At 34.6% G+C, this 22448-nt stretch overlaps 1 protein-coding gene and 1 long non-coding RNA gene across 23 annotated transcripts; one reads left to right on the forward strand and one right to left on the reverse strand.

The window, feature by feature from the left end:
* The first annotated feature begins 1906 nt into the window (after positions 1–1906).
* LOC113729171 (uncharacterized) lies at positions 1907–7727 on the forward strand. 22 transcript variants are annotated; one of them, XR_011840780.1, is made up of 9 exons: positions 1907–2458; positions 2562–3110; positions 3214–3436; positions 3513–3563; positions 3729–3762; positions 4454–4510; positions 5062–5124; positions 6092–6155; positions 7391–7727. It is a non-coding gene; the product is annotated as an uncharacterized lncRNA (long non-coding RNA). The 22 variants fall into 22 exon arrangements; XR_011840761.1 differs by having other exon boundaries at positions 3214–3563; XR_011840777.1 differs by having other exon boundaries at positions 3513–3762.
* Positions 7728–12493: 4766 nt separating this feature from the next.
* Positions 12494–12952, reverse strand: LOC140036249 (uncharacterized). Its single transcript, XM_072077588.1, has one exon. It carries the CDS (start codon positions 12950–12952, stop codon positions 12494–12496), a length of 459 nt encoding a protein of 152 aa, XP_071933689.1.
* Between the last annotated feature and the right edge of the window lie 9496 nt (positions 12953–22448).

The raw sequence follows: 22448 nt of genomic DNA on the forward strand, positions 1-22448 counted from the left end.
TAGTGTTTTTGGGCCATTTCTTTTTTATTTATTGTTAATTTTAATACTAAAAGATAGAAAACAAAGATCAGCAAAAACATTGGATTACATATAAAATTAACTCGTCAAAGAAATCATTAGTTCGACATTTGGTTATAATAGAAACCTAGATGCAATAGTGGTAGTTCTATAGAAAGAATGAAAAGATAATTTTAAAACTCATTCTAAGTGCAAGCATACCAAATAAAAGAATTTTATTAAAACATTTAAGGATAAAATTGTTATTTTAAATGAAAAGGGAGGTATATGTAATTTTTTAAAGTTCAGGGGGAACTCAGTGAAATTGTGGGAGGATAATGCCTGTTGGATTTTAATAATTTATATTTTTTTTTTATTTTGACAAAAAATATTTAATTCGTTGAATGTCATCGGAGGGTAATGCCTGTTGAATTATAAACAAACAGCCGTACCGCGACGTCGTTGTCGGAGTGAAAGAGCAGTTTGACTACAGTCTTGCAGAGGAGACCTGCAACTAGATATTTTCGTCCACTGAAAAGTATTTTTTTGTGTATAATAAATAATTCTTAAAATTCTTCTGTCGCTGACTCATGTTGTTGTTTCTTATTGACTTCTAGTAGCAACAAAAAGTTGAATTGACATTAAATTTAGGAACAAAAAGTTGCAGAGGTTTAATTACAAAGTAATTAATCAATTAAGCTGCAAGTGAGGATATATTTGAATGTGGATTAGCTCTCTGCCACTATTTTTGGTAATAATTACGTGTTATAGATATGTCTTAGCGACCCTCAAAGCTTATCAAATTATATTGTCATAGTTCGAGAAGATTAGCAGAAAAAAAAAGCGAGAGAGAGAGAGAGAGAATCAGGAACCTGAATATCTTATTCATTTTAGTCAAAGGGAATACGTCTATGCTTTTTGGAAGCCAAATTTGACGCTCCCGGTTGAAATAGTGAAAGAATGGACTTCTGATTTGGCCTTTCTCTCTCTTCTTTACTAACAAAAGTCTTTTTTAATTTGTTTATCAATTTTTGGGTAATTTAGTCATTACAATTTGCCGCTTTTCAGTTCACTTAGGTTCCGTTTGATAAAACTGAATCTGAATTCTGAAGTTTGAATTCTGAAATCTAAATACTGAAATAATTAATTTGCTGAATTTTAAGCACTGAAAAGAAATATATAAATGTCTGAATTTTTATGTTAAACCTATTTATACTGTTTGATAAACATTTATAACTGAATGCTTGATAAGTTAAATTTGACAAATTTGCCATTATATTTTTCATCCAAAAAAGAAATAGAACCTATGATTTAATTAGCTAAAAATGTTAGGTATGAAAATGATAATATATATTTTAAAATCAAATTAATATAAAAGATGAAATATATTATATGAGGAGTAAGGAGAAGATGTGAAAATCATTCAAAAGAAAAAAAATGAAATAGAAAATCATTAGATAGAGAATATTAGATTGTTTAATTAGATAAGAATTTTAAACATAATTAACAAACAAGGGTAGATTTGGAAGATAAGATAAGGAAATTGAAGTAATTCTATTAATTCTTATTAGAATTAAGCATTCAGTTAGGATTCTTGTGCTGAAAAAAATACACACAACTTCAACACTAGTTAACAAGTTCAGCAAATAGATTTTCATTTATCAAACACTCAAAACATCTGAATGTCTGAAAAAATTCAGATTCAGCACTTTTTTATGTTATCAAATAGACCGTTAGTTAGATCTTTTGATTATTGTAATATGTTCTTAATTGTTGCTCATATTTTTTCCTTTGAAGCAAAAATTTGAAACTAAAACTACAAGGAAAAATTCAAGAAAAGTCAAGCGAGAAAGAATGACGAAAAGAAACATATCACCATGCCTGGATGATAGTGCTTCATTAACATATCTAGTCTATTGGGGAATGGGGAAGTTTGCAATTGAGTTTCAATTGCTGACGTGGCGCTTCGTCATTGGTCAATTGGTGGTCGTCTCCAATTAATTGAGCGAATTGAGTTGAGGACAAAATTGAGATTTCACCTCCTTCTTGGATAGATAGGGTTCTTGAGAGTCTTCGCTTGCGCCACTCATTGTGTTTCTTGCTTTTGCTCCGTCGCTTTCTTCCTTTCTTCTCAGGTTCTTTCTCCCTTCCTTCCTCTTTCTCTGTTTTTCACTTCTTCTCTTTCTTCTTTAATTGAATATTAAATAACAGTGCAAGACAAAATAGAGGTCACATGTTGGTCTTCTTCTTACAAGTTAAAGGGTATTTCTCTTTGGTTTTCTCTCTTAATTACCTCAACTTTCATTTTTATTTTTATTTTTACAATCTTTCTCTGTATAGATTTTTATTTTTTATCCTTTTATGAAAGTATCTATTTACCATCTATTTTGTTGCTACCGTCTTTTCTTCTATTGTTTGGATTTGCAGGTTCGCATGGTAGCGGTTTCATCTTCTTGCTCAGGTATTTCGCTCTATTTTCTCTTACTGCTATTTTTTCTTTTTATTTTGAATATCTCCCCTCCTTGATCTTTCTTTTTTCTTCAATAAATTTTTAACATATCTAGTCTATTGGGGAATGGGGAAGTTTGCAATTGAGTTTCAATTGCTGACGTGGCGCTTCGTCATTGGTCAATTGGTGGTCGTCTCCAATTAATTGAGCGAATTGAGTTGAGGACAAAATTGAGATTTCACCTCCTTCTTGGATAGATAGGGTTCTTGAGAGTCTTCGCTTGCGCCACTCATTGTGTTTCTTGCTTTTGCTCCGTCGCTTTCTTCCTTTCTTCTCAGGTTCTTTCTCCCTTCCTTCCTCTTTCTCTGTTTTTCACTTCTTCTCTTTCTTCTTTAATTGAATATTAAATAACAGTGCAAGACAAAATAGAGGTCACATGTTGGTCTTCTTCTTACAAGTTAAAGGGTATTTCTCTTTGGTTTTCTCTCTTAATTACCTCAACTTTCATTTTTATTTTTATTTTTACAATCTTTCTCTGTATAGATTTTTATTTTTTATCCTTTTATGAAAGTATCTATTTACCATCTATTTTGTTGCTACCGTCTTTTCTTCTATTGTTTGGATTTGCAGGTTCGCATGGTAGCGGTTTCATCTTCTTGCTCAGGTATTTCGCTCTATTTTCTCTTACTGCTATTTTTTCTTTTTATTTTGAATATCTCCCCTCCTTGATCTTTCTTTTTTCTTCAATAAATTTTTAACATATCTAGTCTATTGGGGAATGGGGAAGTTTGCAATTGAGTTTCAATTGCTGACGTGGCGCTTCGTCATTGGTCAATTGGTGGTCGTCTCCAATTAATTGAGCGAATTGAGTTGAGGACAAAATTGAGATTTCACCTCCTTCTTGGATAGATAGGGTTCTTGAGAGTCTTCGCTTGCGCCACTCATTGTGTTTCTTGCTTTTGCTCCGTCGCTTTCTTCCTTTCTTCTCAGGTTCTTTCTCCCTTCCTTCCTCTTTCTCTGTTTTTCACTTCTTCTCTTTCTTCTTTAATTGAATATTAAATAACAGTGCAAGACAAAATAGAGGTCACATGTTGGTCTTCTTCTTACAAGTTAAAGGGTATTTCTCTTTGGTTTTCTCTCTTAATTACCTCAACTTTCATTTTTATTTTTATTTTTACAATCTTTCTCTGTATAGATTTTTATTTTTTATCCTTTTATGAAAGTATCTATTTACCATCTATTTTGTTGCTACCGTCTTTTCTTCTATTGTTTGGATTTGCAGGTTCGCATGGTAGCGGTTTCATCTTCTTGCTCAGGTATTTCGCTCTATTTTCTCTTACTGCTATTTTTTCTTTTTATTTTGAATATCTCCCCTCCTTGATCTTTCTTTTTTCTTCAATAAATTTTTTTTTTACCATCCAAAAATTATCTATCATTGTTGTAATTTTTTCAGAGATGTCTTTTTTTAAAGATCTCTGGTTGTTGGTACTTTTAAACGGGAGTTCAGTTTCTTTTTTTGTTAGTTTGTTCTACACATACAGAGTTTATGAATCTAGGGAAGTTGGGATGAATTTTAAGTATTTGATTTTTTTTTTTTGCAATATCATTAAAATGTTTAGATCATTATTTGACTTGTGTTTTTTTTTTTCCTAGAGTGTCATTATTTAACTTGGCTTAGTGTCTTTATAGCTCGACATATTACTGTTGCTTGGGTAAACATTTTAGCTTTAGGAATCAGTGTTTTTTTATTGCCTTGAAGATTGCAGGGTGTAAAAAACACTTATTTATGTCGATGTATTCACCAAGATTTAGTTCTACCTTTTTTTGGGATGTCATTTGCTTTATTCATATATAGAGGAGATTTTTATTGTGCCTATAGCACAGCATATGGTAGCACAGGCCTAATGTGGACAAGATTTGCTTCAAACAAGAAGATTTTGTCTAGGAAAAAAATCATATGATTTGCTTTAGTATTTTTATTTAACATGCATTTGCATTATATTTCAGGTTCGAATCTGCAGTTTGCATTTGCAGTTGATGTTTTTAGAGATTTTAATAGTTCAGGTTCCAATCTCAGTCCTCCTTTATGTTTTGCATACTGTTTAGACAGAACTATCCAAAAGAAAGAGAGGTTTAGCTGGTTGGAATTCATCATATGCGGAATTTGATGGTTTTTTTTTTTGATAAAAAAATCTGGATTTGTTTTTCTTTTCCCTTTTCTGGTTTTTTCAGTTGGCGTTTTCTTTAATTTTGGTTTCTTAATCAATTTGCTTGATTAAGCTAGAATAATAGTGCATGCATGCATGTCTATTGTAGTGCATGTTTGCATATCTTATGCTAATTATATACAATTTGCATGTCTTCTTGAACAATCATGAACTCATTTGTGAAATTGATCATTGGCCAAAGTTTCGAGTTACCAAAGGCATCTTGTGATGATACGTATTTTAATGACTATTTGTTAATAATTGTTCTTATAGTACAAAAAATTATAAGTCTCTTAGTAAAATTTGTTGACAGTTTATATAGTGAATCTCAAGTTGATAAATGATCGAAGTTCTTTCTGCAATTTTTTTGGTTATAATAGCAATTTTAATTGATTTTTGTGTTTGTAGGCAGTCAAAGGTTTGCCCAAGGATAGGAAATCTCTATCAGATGCTGGGCAGTGGCTTGAAGCAGTGAGTAAATTAACAAATTGATTAAAGACTTTAAATCATATCATTAACTAGAAAATGGATCAAGTTACTGCATAGCTATAGTTTTGCCCCTTGTTATTTTGCACTAATTAGCTGGATAATTTCTTACTTTTGCTTCCATTAAAAAGTGAATTACAATCTTATCTTTACTTCACTGACCTATTTCAATTTAATTCGTCTTACCTATTTCAATCTTTTGTGATTACGGATATAGTTCCATGCTTGAGAAAATGACCAATGAATGACTTCATATTACCTATTTCAATGTGATTGTATATTTCCTTTTGTAGACAGCATGTAGTGGCCCACACAGATTCACCTGGCATGCAATAAAATTAGTTTTAAAAGTTTTTTTTTTTTAGTTTAACTATTTGTTATTTTGAGTTTTAGATCATTGTTGTCTTCTGACATTGCCAATTACTTTTTTTTTGGTAACTTCTAAAAGTCACATTAGGGACTAGGGGTTGCCCTACTGCATTGATATGAACTGGATGTGAAACTTTGGAAATGCATTCATATGTTTAGTGCTTAATGCCATTTATGGTTTGGCATAACAAATTCTTCAGTTCCTGCTGATCCTCAGGCTTTGTTGCTATTGTTTTGCTTCATATTGTGTTTTCACATACCCTATGCTAGATTTGATGGTCTAATATATTAATTATAATTATCTGTTATGCTCTAATATGTTCCAAATGTTTATTACAAGATATTAAGATATGCAACAAAGTACAAAGGATTGGAGAAATTCTTTTTTCAAAGTGCACCTTTATTTAGGTTCTTTGTTTTATCCCCTGAGAAAAAGTTAATCTAATTTAATTTAGTATTTTTCTTGATAGGACTTATCAATATCTATCTTATGAATCTTTGTTGTACAAACCAACCAATTGCTTTCTGCCTAGGGGCAGTTTTTGCTTAATACGACTAATGTAAATGGTTTTGATGCTTGTAGGTAGTAAAATATTTGCCGAAGGAGAAGTACCAAATATTAGATTTTTGGTACAGGCTAGGAAGTGGTAAGTAAAGTACCATTTTTTTTAGAAGTATTAAATTATGCATTTATGCTTGGAGTGGTCATTGACCGCATTACAATATTTAAATTACCATTCTTGGAGTATGAAATTTTGTGAAGGTACCATGTTTCCTTTAGATTTAGAGTCAATTTCTTTAGTATTTTACCGATTTTAGTAAATTCATCAATAAGAGGTTGCAAGTCGAGGTTTAATAGCATTTGCTTTCACCCTATTTCATTGAAAGTTATGATTACTGATGAAATCATTATAAATTTTTTCTCTACTTTGATGGTGTCATTTTTGAATTACTCTTTAGACGTAGTAATTTCTAAGAAAATGATGTACATTGACTGATTGTAGCTTTTGTTACTCGCTGTCCTATCCTCGGAATGATGTAATTGAAATGGCTAAAAGAACCTCTAAGATAAGATCTTTGTATATAGAAAAAGAATGTTCATGTGCTGCATCCCAGTTGTAAGTTTAAATAGTGCCGCCCTAAATTTCTGATCAAAATGGTGGTGATTACCCCTTAGCTTCTCCACCTTTTCTCAATTAGACAACTAGAATTTTCAACACCTTTATGTAAAAAAGAAAATTAAAATCTCAGAATTACAAAAGAGAATAAAATTGCTTTTCAGGATTTAAAAAATAAACTCTAACAAATACCAAACTAATATATTAAAATTTCTTTGTAGCTTTTGCTTGAATCTTTTGGAGCTTTTTAAGAAAGAAGAGAAAATTTTCTTTTAGTTTAAATTGATGTCCTATGTTCATTCATGTTGTCTAGGTGAAAATGTGGCATGAATGAAATATATCTACATGATTTATAGGCTAAAATGCATATGTTGTTTTTGGCTTTCTGTTCTTTATTTATTTACCTAGAATTCATGTTTGAGAAAAAATTGGCTGGCAAGAGGTATTTATCCAAATATGATGGTGGCTCAGAATGCATCTGTTGTTTATTAGCTTTCTATTCTTTATTTATATATCCAACATTAATGTTTGAGAAAAAGTTGAATGGCGAGAGGCATTATTCAAATATAATGGTGGCTCAAACTTAGGAGTAGGGAATATGTTCTTGACGACTTTGTTTTATATTTCATGCTTTAGTATTTCCTTAAAATTTTGCAATGAAGTTTGGCAAAAACTGCGGGTACGTTACCTGTGATTTAACAAGATTGTCATTCTACTATTTATACAAAATGTTATTAAATTCTAATATAATTCATTCTTGGCAGATCTGATTGATATTTAGATAGCTGGAACTTGGAAGCAAATGGAAGCTCATGGAGTTTTGTCATGAATGCTTGATGCTTTGTTTTCTCCTTTCCAATATCTTTAGCAAAATTCATTAGTTACTTCAACAGCCACTTGTTATAGTATAGATGATTTTTTTTTTTGGGTTCTTCACCACTAATACATAGTTCCACTAGAATTGGCTACGCTAGATAAGAAAAGAAGAGAGGCAATTCTAGATACAGTAGTCCGTACTTTTGGATGAATGTATCTTATATCTTAAATTGTACCTTTTCACAGGTAATGAGATACATCGTACAATTGGAGAGTTTACCTCAATTATGTGTTATTATGCTCTTCAACTTTATTAGTATTATTTCTTTTCTTAATTGAAATGTCGACAAAATGCTTCATTATCTACCACATACAGAAAATGATAAAAAATAATTTTTGATTGGAAAAATACAGCCAATGAGGGCTCTGGGCATATTAGCCTTGTAAAATCCCACTGGGCATATTGAACTTGTAACTTCACACCGCACATAGTGCGGTGATCCTCTCCTAGTTTCTTGAAATGGATGATCATTTGTGGTATTAAATAAATAATCAGTCCAAAAGAGTTTTCATAAAGCATATGCTGATCAAGTGGTTGAGGAAAATCTAAGAAATAGACAGGTGAAGCCACAAAAATTGGTGAGAAAATATTCGCAACAAAGAATAGACTTACATGCACGAATAAAATAATTTTGTCAAGGTACCTAAACATACAAGAATAGAATAAAACAATTTCGCATGAGACGTTGTTCACATTACGTGTCACAGGAATGAAAAATAAACAAAATTATCCTTTTGCTGTCGCATGCTAGAAGCAAATCTCAAAGTGTGTTCAGTTTAAAAGTAGGGGGGTGTGCATCTATAGAGTCAAAGTAAAATATTTATTTATTCAAATAAGATTTCTATTATTACAAATCTGTGCCCTGTATATTGTCATATATTTTAATGCTATAATACTTTTTGTGATGTAATATATGTAAGAAAAAAGGTTGCTCAAGAGATAAAAATGTGATTAAAAACATATTTATAATGCAACTAAAATTTTTTACAAATAATCCATATCTAAACAAGCCCATTGTGTGCATGTTATCTTCAACTTTATTAGATTTTTTGAGTATTTGAATATGCATTATTGAGTAATTGTCAATATCAACTAAATGAAAGAAGGAAAAATAAGATGTGGAAACAAATAAGGTGGAAAGAAGTCCCATCTTTCGTGTGGATAGTAAACTGTTTGTCAGTTCATCACCTTGCCACATCCTCATCAAATGCAATGGGTTTTTATTGCTTTAAAAATAACTCATTTTATCTACTCCTAAATTATACTATAAATAGACCTAAAAAAGGACATGAACAGATCCAAGATCGACTAAGATAGGAGACAACTACAGAAAAGAGAAGAAATTAAATCAATCATTAAGTGATTTACCTAATGGGAAAGCGATTTATGATAAATTACACACTATACACGTACAATGCATGTGCATTTTCCTAGTTTGATCACTATAAAGGATAAGGATTTGGCTCATCCCTACTAAATTCTATTTTCATTTCTCATAATACACATCTAGATGCATGACATGCGTTTTTATTTATTAACAAATCTTAAAATTAGTCAAACTTGAAATGATCTTGTCCCCTTTTAATAAATAAAGACACATGTGATTCATTCACATGTGCATTATAGGAAATGGAAAGATAATTTATTAGAGAAGAGCCAAATTATTTGTGAATATTATATTAATAATAAAACACTAGAAAATTTGGTGGTCATTCAAGTTTTCAAGTCTCAAAACTTGAAAAGTAAGATAAGAAGGTAAACTTGCAAATTTGAATATAAAATTGGTAAATTTAGCCAGAAAAATAACACTTTAAAAGTACTTTTATCACATAAAAGTGCTCTTTTACCAAAAGTACACAACTCCAAATGGCACCTAAATATCTAACGAAATTACCTCTTGATTGCAAAAATCGTAATTTTACTACAAAAAAAAAATGAAAGTTACCAATTCTTTTTTTCTGAAGGAATTACCATTTCTTTCACTAATTTTACTACCAAAAAAAAGTGTCGGGTACCATCTTAAACCATCTCCTCTTATTCCAAAAGAAAAATGGATAATTTCAAAACGTCCCCGAGGTTTTTAACAATTTCACTAGACTCCCTTGAAGTTTGCAAAATTACACAAACCTCCCCTGAGGTTAAGGTTTTGTTAACAAAATTAGTTCAATTAGAAAAAGTACTATTAAAAAAGTACTTGAAGGAGAGAGATGAAACTTTTATTATGTAAATACCCCTTATGCATGTATATAAGTTGTATTAGTAAAATAAAAATAAAAATAATTAAAAGTTAGAAACAATTAATACACACATTTCACCACTTAAAAGTTCACATTTAATAAATTAGACAATACAAATAAGCAACAAAACTACACTAATAATCATAAGATTCAAAACTACCTTCTTTCGTTTGTGATCATTAGTGTAGTTTTGTTACTTATTTGTTTTGTCTAATTTATTAAATGTGAACTTTTTGAGCGGTGAAATATGTATATTGATTGTTTTTAACTTTTAATTTATGGAACAAAAATTTCATCTCTCTACTTAAAGTACTTTTTAATGTTACTTTTTCTAATTGGACTAATTTTGTTATCAAAACTTTAACCTCAAGGGAGGTTTGTGTAATTTTACAAATTTTAGGGGAGGCTAGTGAAATTATCAGAAAGCTCAGGAGAGGTTTCTCAAATTATCCCAAAGAAAAAACAAAAGAAAATCCTCCACGGCTGCTGCAGCCTGCGGCCATCTCCTCAACACTGCTCACCTAAATTGATGATCTTGCTTAATTTTCAATTTGCCTTCAAAGCCCCATCACTCAGAGGGATTCCTTTTGCCCATTTAGGGATTCCATGACTTAGAAAGTTCAACCAATTTTAGTTGAATTTGTAGTACTTTACCTTGATTTCTTTTTTCTCCCTTCCTGTTATGGTACAGAACCAGAGTTGCAGCAATATGAGAATGTTGCAAACTCAAAATATGGATTAATCTCAACAAACAATCAATGGAATAGTGAATTTGGAGATTAAAAGATGAACTCAACTTTCATTAATGAACTTCAATATCAGGTTACAAGAACAGAGAATACGAATTCAGTGAGGAAGGGGAAAGAAATTGAAGGAAAACTTGGGAGGAGGGAAACGAGATTGGTGGCCCAAATCTCTTACAATCAAATCTGGAAAATAATGACAAAAGCTACTCTATACAGCAGACATGCCTGCTTATATCACTATCTATGCTAACAAACTTTCAACTAAACCAATGAGCTCTAAACACGTGTCCTTTCATAGCTACAAGTTGCAATGGTCCTCAGTTTCGGTTAGAAGCAGATGAAACCCAGCAAAGGCGTGGTTTGTGGGCACGTCTTCGATGACTCACTTATACAAAACTTCACGCTTTCAGCTTCTGACATCACGACTTCTTCATTTCTCCTCCTTAGTTCGTTTCTTCAGTTCCAATCTAACCTTTTAGCTTCATCACAATTTCATGTTTGTTCAGGTTTCGACGGCTCTTTTGAAAATCACGAGGGCAGCAGCTTTGATTTTGATCAGCTTTGATTTTCTCCGGGGCACTATTATGATTCACGCTACAACCACAGGCAGCGCAAGTGTGATGGCACATCGACACTCTCGCTGTCTCCATGATTATCATCGGTACTGATCCTAAAGTTACAGTCTTCTTTGTTTTCCTTTTTCCGCCTTCATTTTGTGGCTTTCTTATTATTTTTAATGGGTTTCCATTTTTCAATTTCATCTAGGGTTTAAATTACTGATAAATTTTTTATTATTAAAAGAGTAGGTTGACTGGAATGAATCCATCATCTCATAAATAGTTCCTCTTCAGATTTGGATGCCATACTATATGCAGTTTTCTTCCGGTATCAACCTAAATTTTTTGTTTTTGCTTCTATTTGATCCACGTTTAACTACTTGCTGCTGAGAGTATGAAAATGCAATTTTAATTTAGAGGAATTTATTTTCATTTGGTAATGCAATGATTCTTAGGTATGTGCTATTGGTACATACAGTGATGTTAAAGGATCTGATGAAAATCTCTGCGCACCTTGTTCCCTTGAGCGCCTTCCTAGTCATGCATTTTTTATCTATGTATGAGGTGATGTAATGCAATGAGCTCTAATTTTCTTAGAAGTCCATTTCTCAATTATCTGCTCCATTATTGGACATGATAGATCTAACTTCATTTTGGGTATGATTTGCTACAGGGGATGTTACCAAATCAGTTTGTCCCTACAAATGTATATCCAAAAGGTACAGAATGCCCAACTGCTATACCCCTTTTGAAGAGTTGATACATACTCTTGAAGTTCCCTGGCCATTCTCACTCTTATTAGCGTGTCTTGCACTCCTTCTAGCTCTAGTATTGAGCACTTTGAGGATCAAATTGATTGGGTTGGGATGTTCATATATCAATGTGAATTCAACTGAGCTCCAAAATCATCATCATTCTCCTTATCTTCTCACTTTATCTGACGTACGGTCTTCATTAACTTTTTGGTTCTAGGATGCATCTATGTAGTATTGCCAAATTGGCAATTTTTATTTTTACAGTAATTCATTTGCGTAATTGTTGTAGATTGAAATCGAGGAATCTGAACTATATCAGTAGAGGTAAGGTAGAAGAAGGGAAAAAGAGGAAGAAATGAGGAAGAACTCAGAGGGAGAAAAGAGAAAAGACAAGGAGGGAATCTGAGATATTATTGAGAGAAGGATTTTGTAACAATCAATCTGATAATTCCTCCAATTGCAGATGGAGTTCTTATACAAATCTTAGCTTCTAACTCAAGTAACAGATTACTAGCAGCTAACCAACTTTCCCGCCCAATTCTTCATTCTGTTAGGACCATGCTTGTCCACGTGATTTCCCCATGTGCCCCCATTTCCCTTGCTACCTTCCCTGCTGACTCTTTCTGGTAGTTTGTTTAATAGCTGCATTGAATCCAGGCCATAACAATGCCTCCCTCTTAAAACAATCCTAGTCTCTAGGATTGATTAATTTGGAAAGTAGGAAATTGAGCATGAACGAAAGACCAATCTTCCCAGGTAGCTTCCTCGGTTCCCATGTTTTCCCACTGCACCAGCACCTGTTCGACCTCTTGTCCCTTCCTAAAAATTGTCCTCTGGTCCAGCACTGCTGAGGGAACAACACCAAACTCACCATCATCATTCAGGGTGGGCAAGGTAGTGCTGATTTGAGCCCCCTTAGGTGACTTTTTGAGTAAGGAGACATGGAAAACAGGATGTATGGCTGATCCTGCTGGTAACTTCAACCTATAAGCTACAGTCCCTATCTTTTGTTCTACCTGATAAGGCCCATAGTATTTAGCTGCCAGTTTTATATTTCTTCTTACAGCTACAGAAGTTTGTCTGTAAGGCTGAAGCTTCAAGTAAGCCCATTCCCCTACTTCAAATTCCCTGTCACTCCTCCCTTTATCCGCCATTTATTTCATCCTGTTCTGAGCCTTCAACAGGTTCTCCTTGAGCAAGGAGTTCCAGTCCACTCGTTCTTGTGCCTAATCTTCCACAACAGCTACTAGTGTGCTATCAGGCCTCAGGTTCATCTGAACAGGCTTGTAACCATACAAGGCCTGAAAGGGAGACATTTGCAAACTATTATGATGGTTAGTGTTGTACCACCACTCTGCTGCCGGGAGCCATTTCCTCCATTTCCCTGGTTGATACATACATATACTTCTCAAGTAGTTTTCCACACACCTATTCACCCTCTCGGTCTGCCCATCAGACTGAGGGTGATATGCAGATGAAAGATTTAGTTCTGTGCCTAGCATTTTGAAGAGTTCTTGCCAGAACAAACTAGTAAATGCCTTGTCTCTATCAGAGACAATGTGTGTTGGTAGGCCATGCAACCTAAAAATCTGATCAAAGAATGCCTCTGCTACACTTTTAGCAGTGTAGTGAGAGGTCATTGGAATAAAATGGGCATACTTAGTAAATCTGTCCACCACCACATAGATCACATTACAGCCAAAGGACTTGGGTAATCCCTCAATGAAATCCATAGAAATTTGTTGCCACGCTTGGTTAGGTATGGCCAGTGGCTGCAGCAAACCTGGATAGGGGCAATTCTCATTTTTACTCCTCTTGCAGACTTCACAGCTCTGTACATATTGCTCTATTTCCTTCTTCATTCCAGGCCAGTATAGATAACTCCTAATCCTCTGATAAGTAGCATGATTCCCAGAGTGTCCCCCAAGACAAGAATCGTGAAAACAGGAGATCAGCCTTTGCCTTAATCCAGAATCAGCTCCTACCCACACCCTTCCCTTGAATCTTAGAATCCCTTGGTTATAAGAGTAATCTGGTAATGCATCAGCTCCCATAGCCAACTTCAACAGAACTTCTTTGGCCATCTCATCACCATTGTAGCTCTCAGCTACCATTGTCAACCACAGAGGCTTGATGGTAGTGATAGTATGCACAGACGTTTCTGCTGTATTCTCCAACTCACCCCTCCTTGATAAAACATCAGCAACCACATTATCCTTTCCTTTTTTGTATTGAATCTCATAGTCCATCCCCATAAGTTTAACCAGCCATTTTTGTTGAAGAGAAGTGTTAATTTTCTGATCCAACAAGTATTTGAGGCTCTCATGGTCAGTCTTTATAATGAAATGGTGTCCCATCAAGTAATGTTTCCATTTGTGAACTGCAGTGATGAGTGATAGAAGTTCCTTCTCATAGGTAGATCTAGCCTGATTATTCTGTCCCAGTACTTGACTGTAGTAGGCTATTGGCCTCCCTTGTTGCATTAGAACAGCACCAATGGCTATCTGACTAGCATCAGTTTCCAACAGGAATGGCTTTGAGAAGTCAGGTAATGCCAACACTGGTGCTGCACTCATTGCCAGCTTCAATTGTTGAAATGCAAATTCTGCAGCAGTACTCCATGCAAATTGATCCTTTTTTAGCAATTCAGTAAGAGGCTTAGCAATCTCCCCATACTCCTTAACAAACCTCCTATAGTAACCTGTTAAGCCCAAGAATCCTCTAAGAGCCTTTACACAGGTGGGAGTTGGCCAGGACAACATTGCTTCCACCTTGGATGGATCAGTTTTCACCCCTTCACTAGTAATTATATGTCCCAGATACTCTACTTGGTTTTGACCAAAAGAGCATTTTGACATCTTTGCATATAGGGAGTGTTTTCTCAGAGTGTTCAAAACTATGGATAAGTGGTGAAGGTGAGTCTTGTAGTCTGGACTATAGATTAAAATATCATCAAAAAATACAAGGACAAATTTTCTGATATAAGGCTCAAAGACTAAGTTCATGAGGGCTTGAAAAGTAGTTGGGGCGTTTGTTAGGCCAAATGGCATTACTAGGTACTCATATAGACCAGAATGAGTCCTGAAAGCAGTTTTAGGGATGTCATCAGGTCTCATTCTGATTTGGTGATAGCCAGATCTTAGATCAATTTTAGAAAAGATTCTGGCTCCCTATAACTCATCCAATAAATCATCTATAATAGGGATTGGAACTTTGTCTTTAACAGTGAGGTTGTTCAGTTGCCTATAGTCAATACAAAGCCTCCAGCTCCCATCTTTCTTTTTCACTAAAAGAGCAGGTGATGCAAAGGGACTATGGCTAACTTGTATAAGGCCAGAGTTCAACATATCTTTCACTTGCCTATCAATCTCATTTTTTTGTATATGGGGGTATCTGTAGGGAGGAATTTTGAAAGGTTGGGCACCTGGTTTAAGAGGGATTTGGTGATCATGGCATCTGTTTGGGAGGAGGGTGTTTGGTTCAGCAAAGACATCATCATACTTGGCCAACAACTCAGTAAGAGAATCTGGTTCAGAAATTACCTGTGAGTTGTGAATCTTCACCATACAGGATTGCTGCAATGCCTTCCTGATCTTATTTCTGACACACTTGTGAGCTGAGGGACCCTGCTGCATCCTCACGTTTGCATTGTTGGAGTCTCCTTTTAGCACCACTTGCTCCCCTCCTTTTTCAAAAGACAGGTTCAACTTCTTGATATCAAAAGTAATGGGACTGTAAGACTTCATCCAATCGACTCCAAGGATCAGATCATAAGGCTCCAGGTCCAATACAAATACATCATGTGCAAATCTGTGGCCCTGCATGTTCCACTGCATCCCTGGAATCCACTGGTCACATGTCAACTCCTTGCCATCAGCTATCGTGACCTTGAAGGGCCTGTGGTTCTGTACAGTTTCTGGGTATTGCTGAGCCACAGTCCTTTTGATAAAGCAATTAGTACTTCCCCCATCTAACAGGATTGTCAAGTGATGGTTCTTATACTCCCCTTGCATTTTGATGATGCTTGAGGATAATTCCCCTGACATTGCATGCAAGGTTAGCATCACATCATGTTCCTGCTGGACCCCCATGTATTCAATAACTTCCTCCTCTTCTGCTGTGTGATTTTCCTCGCCTTTTTCCTCCTCTCCTACTATCATCATGTGGATCCCCTTACTTTTACAATTATGTCCTGGACTAAATCTTTTCCCACACCTGAAACATAGGTTGTGATCCTTCCTGTACTGGAATTCAGTGGGGGAGATTTTCTTGAAAACCTGCTGTGAATTGGACTTCCTGCTGAGATCTGTTAGTGATGTTCCAGCTTGTCTTACTCCCGAATCCTGAGCTCCATTCCCCCCTTTGTTAAGACCAAATGAGGTTGAGTGCAAGGTGTTCTTAAGTATAGGCCTACTGGACTTGTGGACCAGCTCTAAGTGGTGTTCCTGCCATCTGGCCATCTCAAAGACAGATTGTAGACTGTCTGGCCTGTGCATCTTCACGGCAGATTTAATTTTCCCCTTCAATCCACTTAGGAAACTAGCAATGTAGTAGGATTCAGTCAGTTCTGGCATCTGGATCATTACAATAGACCTCAATTCCTCAAACTTCTCCTGATAAGCCAAAATAGAGGAGGTCTGATTGAGTTTGCTGAACTCTTCCACTGCATCAGCCTCGCCCATAGTGCTGAATCTCCTACACACTTCTGATCCAAAATCCTTCCATTGGACTATTCCTTTATCTTTTTTGAAATTCTGATACCAGAGATCTGCCTTCCCTTCCAAGTGCAGTTCCACAAGATCCATCTGATGATCCTCAGGAGTGCGAAAAAGTTGGAAGAATTTCTCACACTTCCTGACCCACTCCTTGGGATTGTGGCCATCAAATCTAGGAAAATCTAACCTAGGGACCCCCATGGGCCAGTGTTGTCCCTCTCCTCTGGAGGAACTGCCAAATTCACCATATCTAGTATTCGGAATTCCAGCATTTCGATTGTTAGGAGTCCTTTCTGCAGAGCCGTTAGGATTTCCCAGTATTCCCTTGTCACCTTGCAAACTTCTCAAAATCGAGCTGATCTGATTACTTACAAAAATTTTTAGCTCTGCGCTATTGGCTTCCAGTAAGGACCGCATCTCCCTTTGATTAACTTCCAGCTTTTCCTCCATGACTTGCTTGTCTGCTACCATGGAGTCGAGGATCGCTTGAATTCTGGCATCTTGTTTCTTGAGCTGCTCCTCAAAGCTTTTCATGCGAGTACCTTCTGCTATGCTGGACTGTGGAGTGAACTTGCAATCCAAGGACCGCAAGCTCTGATACCACTGTTGTAGATTGAAATCGAGGAATCTGAACTATATCAGTAGAGGTAAGGTAGAAGAAGGGAAAAAGAGGAAGAAATGAGGAAGAACTCAGAGGGAGAAAAGAGAAAAGACAAGGAGGGAATCTGAGACATTATTGAGAGAAGAATTTTGTAACAATCAATCTGATAATTCCTCCAATTGCAGATGGAGTTCTTATACAAATCTTAGCTTCTAACTCAAGTAACAGATTACTAGCAGCTAACCAACTTTCCCACCCAATTCTTCATTTTGTTAGGACCATGCTTGTCCACGTGATTTCCCCATGTGCCCCCATTTCCCTTGCTACCTTCCCTGCTGACTCTTTCTGGTAGTTTGTTTAATAGCTGCATTGAATCCAGGCCATAACAGTAACATCTAGGTCTGTGGCACCAGAGCCGAAGAAACTCAGAGCCATGTCCACATGATATTTTTATGGGTCCCAATACTTTTAGATAGTCGTATAATCTTCCCTATTTGCCTCCCAACGCAATTGTTGAGATTGTGTAAACATTCACATGTAATTTGAAGTTTTTGGGCAGTAGGCAAGGGTTTAGAAGAAAAAAACTTGTTCACCTTGGAACCTTATATGTAGGAGTTTAATTTATTAGTTCTTTTGTCATCTTTGATTACGAGACAATTTTAATTGCTGTACATATTTTTCTTTGCCATTTTAAAAGACTCTGCTTAGGTTTATGATTATTTAGTATCTTATGAGTTTTACACCTGAAAGATATTAGTCTTTCTTCTTATTCATTAATTTTTATTCCACAAAGATACATAAGTTAATCTTTGATCCATTTCACTGAGTCAGAATTTTGACTTCTTTTCCAATGAACTGTACTTGGCTGAGGCTCACTTAGCTTCAACTTCTGGTCTGATGCAGCGAGAATATGAGAGATTTTCTAAACCAAATTTTACTTCATTTGCAAAATTTTCAAGGTTACCCATGTGCTAATGGTGATTAACAGCAGGTATGAAGGTGCTTTGAACAGGTTTATAGACGAGATCAACTCCGTTGCAGCATATGAACGGTGGGAAGGGTCAGTGCATAGCACATGCTTGCTTAATCTTGTTCCTGGTCCCGGAAACAAGGGCGTTGGAGTAATAAAGTTCACCATTGTCAGAAGTATGTTTAGTTTGAGTATGACCATTCTTGTATAAGATCCAGCAGATCGCGAGCATTATACAAAGGAATGAAGGTTTGACTTTGTTGCTGAGAGTGAAACTCTTTGGCCCTGTGGAAATCTGATCAAAATTTTGTGGCTCAAGAATTTGCAGCCTAATACTTCTTTTATGCCCTGCAAGACAATGATGCTAGTATGAATTTGGTGTATTTAGTTCAATAGAGTATTTTCTTATGTTGATATGGCCTATTAATTCGGTGTATTGAATTAAAATAGCTTTAAAAAGTTTATTTAAGTAATAAAAGTTGTTTAATTAAGAATTTTATCTGCATATCAGTAGCCAATTGCTTGATTACATATTTGCTAAAGTTGTAAATTAACCAATGTCTGGGCTTGCTCATGCGTTGCATTAGGGCTCACACAAGTATTCTAGTCCAAAGAACAAAGAATCTGAGATCATCTACAAAGGTGCTGGAATTGGATGAGAAGTTGGCAGAGGAGAATTTGACGATTCTACTATTCAAACAGGGCCAATTCCAACCTTCAAGCCGTAAATTAGCCAACTAAGTCCAGTATCATCTTTCTTTGCCCTTTTTTGATTTCCTTCCTCCTATACTCTGTCTTGCTTAAAGCTGATGTGAAGGAATTGTATGTTTTCAGATGTATTATGCGTTTAGTCATAGATAGTGTTATAAGTTTATACCTAGCAGTGTAATTTCATTTCTTTTTTCTATTCTATTGTTTGCTTTTTTTGGTCACTTTTGCGAACCTTTCCTTGCAAGACACTTGTGTCTGTTAAGCATCTTTGGCACTTTTCTTTTGAGGTATCATGAGCTCTAACAAGTCGCTCTAGCTTTAATCGTAAGACCCTTCTGATCTATTACTCACATGACTGCTGTATAAGCTTGTTTCATGTGTTTACGTGACATGGTGCATATGTCTTTTTGTTTTGTTTTTCTTTTCAATTATCCTTACAATTTTTTTTTTTTCAACACAGAGGTATTTGATGTCCATGGACTGATTACCGTATGACCCAACTATTCCTCTGCGGGTCGGGAGAGACTGCCCAACGTCACCGATCGTTGCACCTAAGATTCGAACCTTTGCGGTGGTACTCACCTAAACTAGGCTACTACCACCAGTTCTAGCCCTGGGGGCTCATTATCCTTACTAATGGATGAGTTTTTCTATGTACTCCTATGTAGAAGATCAAGATGTTTTAGGTTGTGAATTAATCTTTTGTACTTATTCTAATTGCTATGACATCTTTTGTTCAAACTAATGGATGAGTTTTTCTATGTACTCCTCTGTAGAAGATCAAGATGTTTTAGGTTGTCAATTAATCTTTTGTACTTATTCTAATTGCTATGACATCTTTTGTTCAAAGTATGTCGTTACTTTGCCTTATTTGTCCATTTGTGGATTTCCAGCTCTGCAATAGATTGTTTCAAGTTTCTCACTAGATATCTCGCAACATTTTGCGATGAAGATGCATGTGCTATGAATGAAGCAAAGGAAGAAGCAGTCCGTGCTATAGTTGATTTTCTGAAGGCACCTGGCATGTTTCAAGTATCGCTTGTCTGTCTCTTTGAATTGCATATAAAACGGTTGTGAGGAGCCTCAAGGCTTGGTTGAATCTGACTTTATGGAGCATGATTATTCATCTCCAAATGTTACATTAATTTTTTCTTTGCTATAATTTTGAGCTAAAGTGTGACATGTATGCTTTTGTACTTCATTATCAGTATGGTATATTGGAACTTATTTGTGTGATGTGTCATAACGTTGTGGAGTCATTTGTACCTTAGAATGTGAAGAAACCTACAACTCATCAATCAAGTTAGATTTTGTTCTTGGATTGTAGTAGTTGTACTTCTGCTTCCATATTTATTTGAATAGTTGATAGATAGACGAACTTGTGAGATGGTATGTCTTCTTGGAATATAGCTATATGTCGATCTTGTAGGTGGTGAAAAGCTGTATGTATTTTATGAAACCAGGGACCTAATTTACTTTGTGACATCTTGTTTTCAAAGACTGGTACTGGTGCATCTGGAAGTTGCTTATGTTATTATGTTTTTGATAATATTTCACTCTTCCTATATGGATAATGATTCTTTTATGCGTGTTCTTGCTAGTGTGACTACTATGTAAGCCTGCTGTGGCACAGTTAGAGAAGGATGCTAAACATGCATTGGTGTATCGGCTCCTGAAGATCTTCTTGACTCAAGGTTGATGCTTACTTGGATTTCCTTGTTTCATTGCTGCTGAAAAGCCATTGACCACTTAGTTTCCTTGACAAAATTTCTTTCTTTTGTCGTAGTTTATGTCATTTTTTGGGATAGATATTTACAGATGAATCTTAGTAGCGCTAGCTTAATTGATAAAGTACACAAATACAATACTCAATTTTTATTGGGGATACCAGATTGCAATATTTGTTTAGAATTTCTTTACAATGATGCAATGATGCATTGGATTGTAAGTTTTTTTTTCTCTTCTTTTTTTTTTTGGTGTGTTCCTAACTTATCTGGAAAATATCTCAAGTATGAGGGTGTTCCTTATTCTTTTTAGTCCATTTGGTTTTAGATTATTCAAAATTTATAATCAATCTGTCATTATCCTAATATATTTAATCAAATGGCCAAAATAAGAAATTTCAAATATATAGCCTATTTGTTAACGATCTAATCTATTCAATCAAATGGCGAAAACGAGCAATTTGATGTATTCTTGCTCGTTTTTCCATGGCCAAGAATGAAATTGGAAAAAAACTGCCAACTTAGCTGTTAAAAAATGCGATGAATCAATTTGATGAATTCTAAATGGCAAATTTTGATTTGCTAAAGATAAAGGAACTTGATTGCACAGTCGGTTTCCAAGTAATAAGATCTAGATTTAGATCCCTCTAGTTGAAAATGAGAATCAATCAATTTTTGTTACAGCGATGATAAGGTTCATCTTTTAAAGCACTAAGTTCTACTAAAATAAGAAAATATAAAAATAATGTTCTACGACAATAAGCATTGAGACGAATTTAATAACAGTGAAGTTTATGGAATATTAGGTGCAAACAATTGCTAGATGAGTTTCTCTAGCAAATGCATCAACGTGGTTGTTTAGAATAATGACACTAAATTAGTTGAAATAGTTATGAGTTTTTATTGATAGGATATGTTTTCTCTGTAAATGAGGCGCTAACAAGGAGAAATATTTTATTAACGATTTTTTTTTAATTTTTATGTAGTCCTGAATACTATGATAGAGATTAATCTTTCATACAACTACAAGTGCTATTTATGATGATCGGTCTTTTTTTTTTTTTGTGACTTTGAACAAAATTTTCCACATTTTTTTAAAAATTCATGGACATAATATTAAGTTTACTTATAATCAATCATTTATACTGTATATAAAGGGAGAGGACGGAAAGGGTTTGGTATAAATATTTTGTTACCACTTTGTGTACTTTCATTTTTGCCCTTACAAAAAATTTAACTACCCAGATATATATTGTTGAGAACACTACCTATGAGCATCAATTTAATTATTTAAGCATATTTTTTCAACATAACCACTTCTAAGCAATAACTACCAATATAACAATCATTTTGTGAAAACAATTTAAAAATTAGAATTTACTTTAACAATAAAAATTATTATATGAAATTCATTCACAATAAATGTTATGATTTTTTTATTTCATACACATCGTGTGTGCATTTATCACCAGCAGTAAGTATATGTAGATAAATGATAAGTTTTAGTAATAAAACAGATAAAGTTTATTTTATTTCCACACAAAATGATAAATTTTGGATGATCCAAAGTTACTATTTTACTGTACAAAGTTATCGAAAGTTAGAATCAGTAAATTTAATTCAAATAATTGTAAGTTTGGTCCAAAAAAGGTATGTTTCACTAATAAAATGGCAAATTTGGTGAATGGAACAAACTTACTACTTTATTGGACAAACTTATCATTTTACTCAAGAAACTTACCATAGTTGGGATCGGCAAGTTTAATTCAAATTATAGTAAATTTTTGTCGAAAGATGGTAACTTTTACTAATAAAATGATAAATTTGGCAAAGTGTTCAAAGTTGCTGCTCTATTGCACAAACTAACCATTTTACTCGAGAAACTTATCATAGTTGGGATCAGTAAGTTTAATTCAAATTATAATAAGT

The sequence above is a fragment of the Coffea arabica genome, chromosome 2e (assembly GCF_036785885.1).
Source record: "Coffea arabica cultivar ET-39 chromosome 2e, Coffea Arabica ET-39 HiFi, whole genome shotgun sequence".
In the NCBI taxonomy this organism is placed as follows: Eukaryota; Viridiplantae; Streptophyta; class Magnoliopsida; order Gentianales; family Rubiaceae; genus Coffea; species Coffea arabica.

What these genes read in the sequence shown, in the direction of transcription:
- LOC140036249 (XM_072077588.1), bottom strand. Translation starts at nt 12,952, where the DNA reads ATGGCGGATAAAGGGAGGAGTGACAGGGAATTTGAAGTAGGGGAATGG.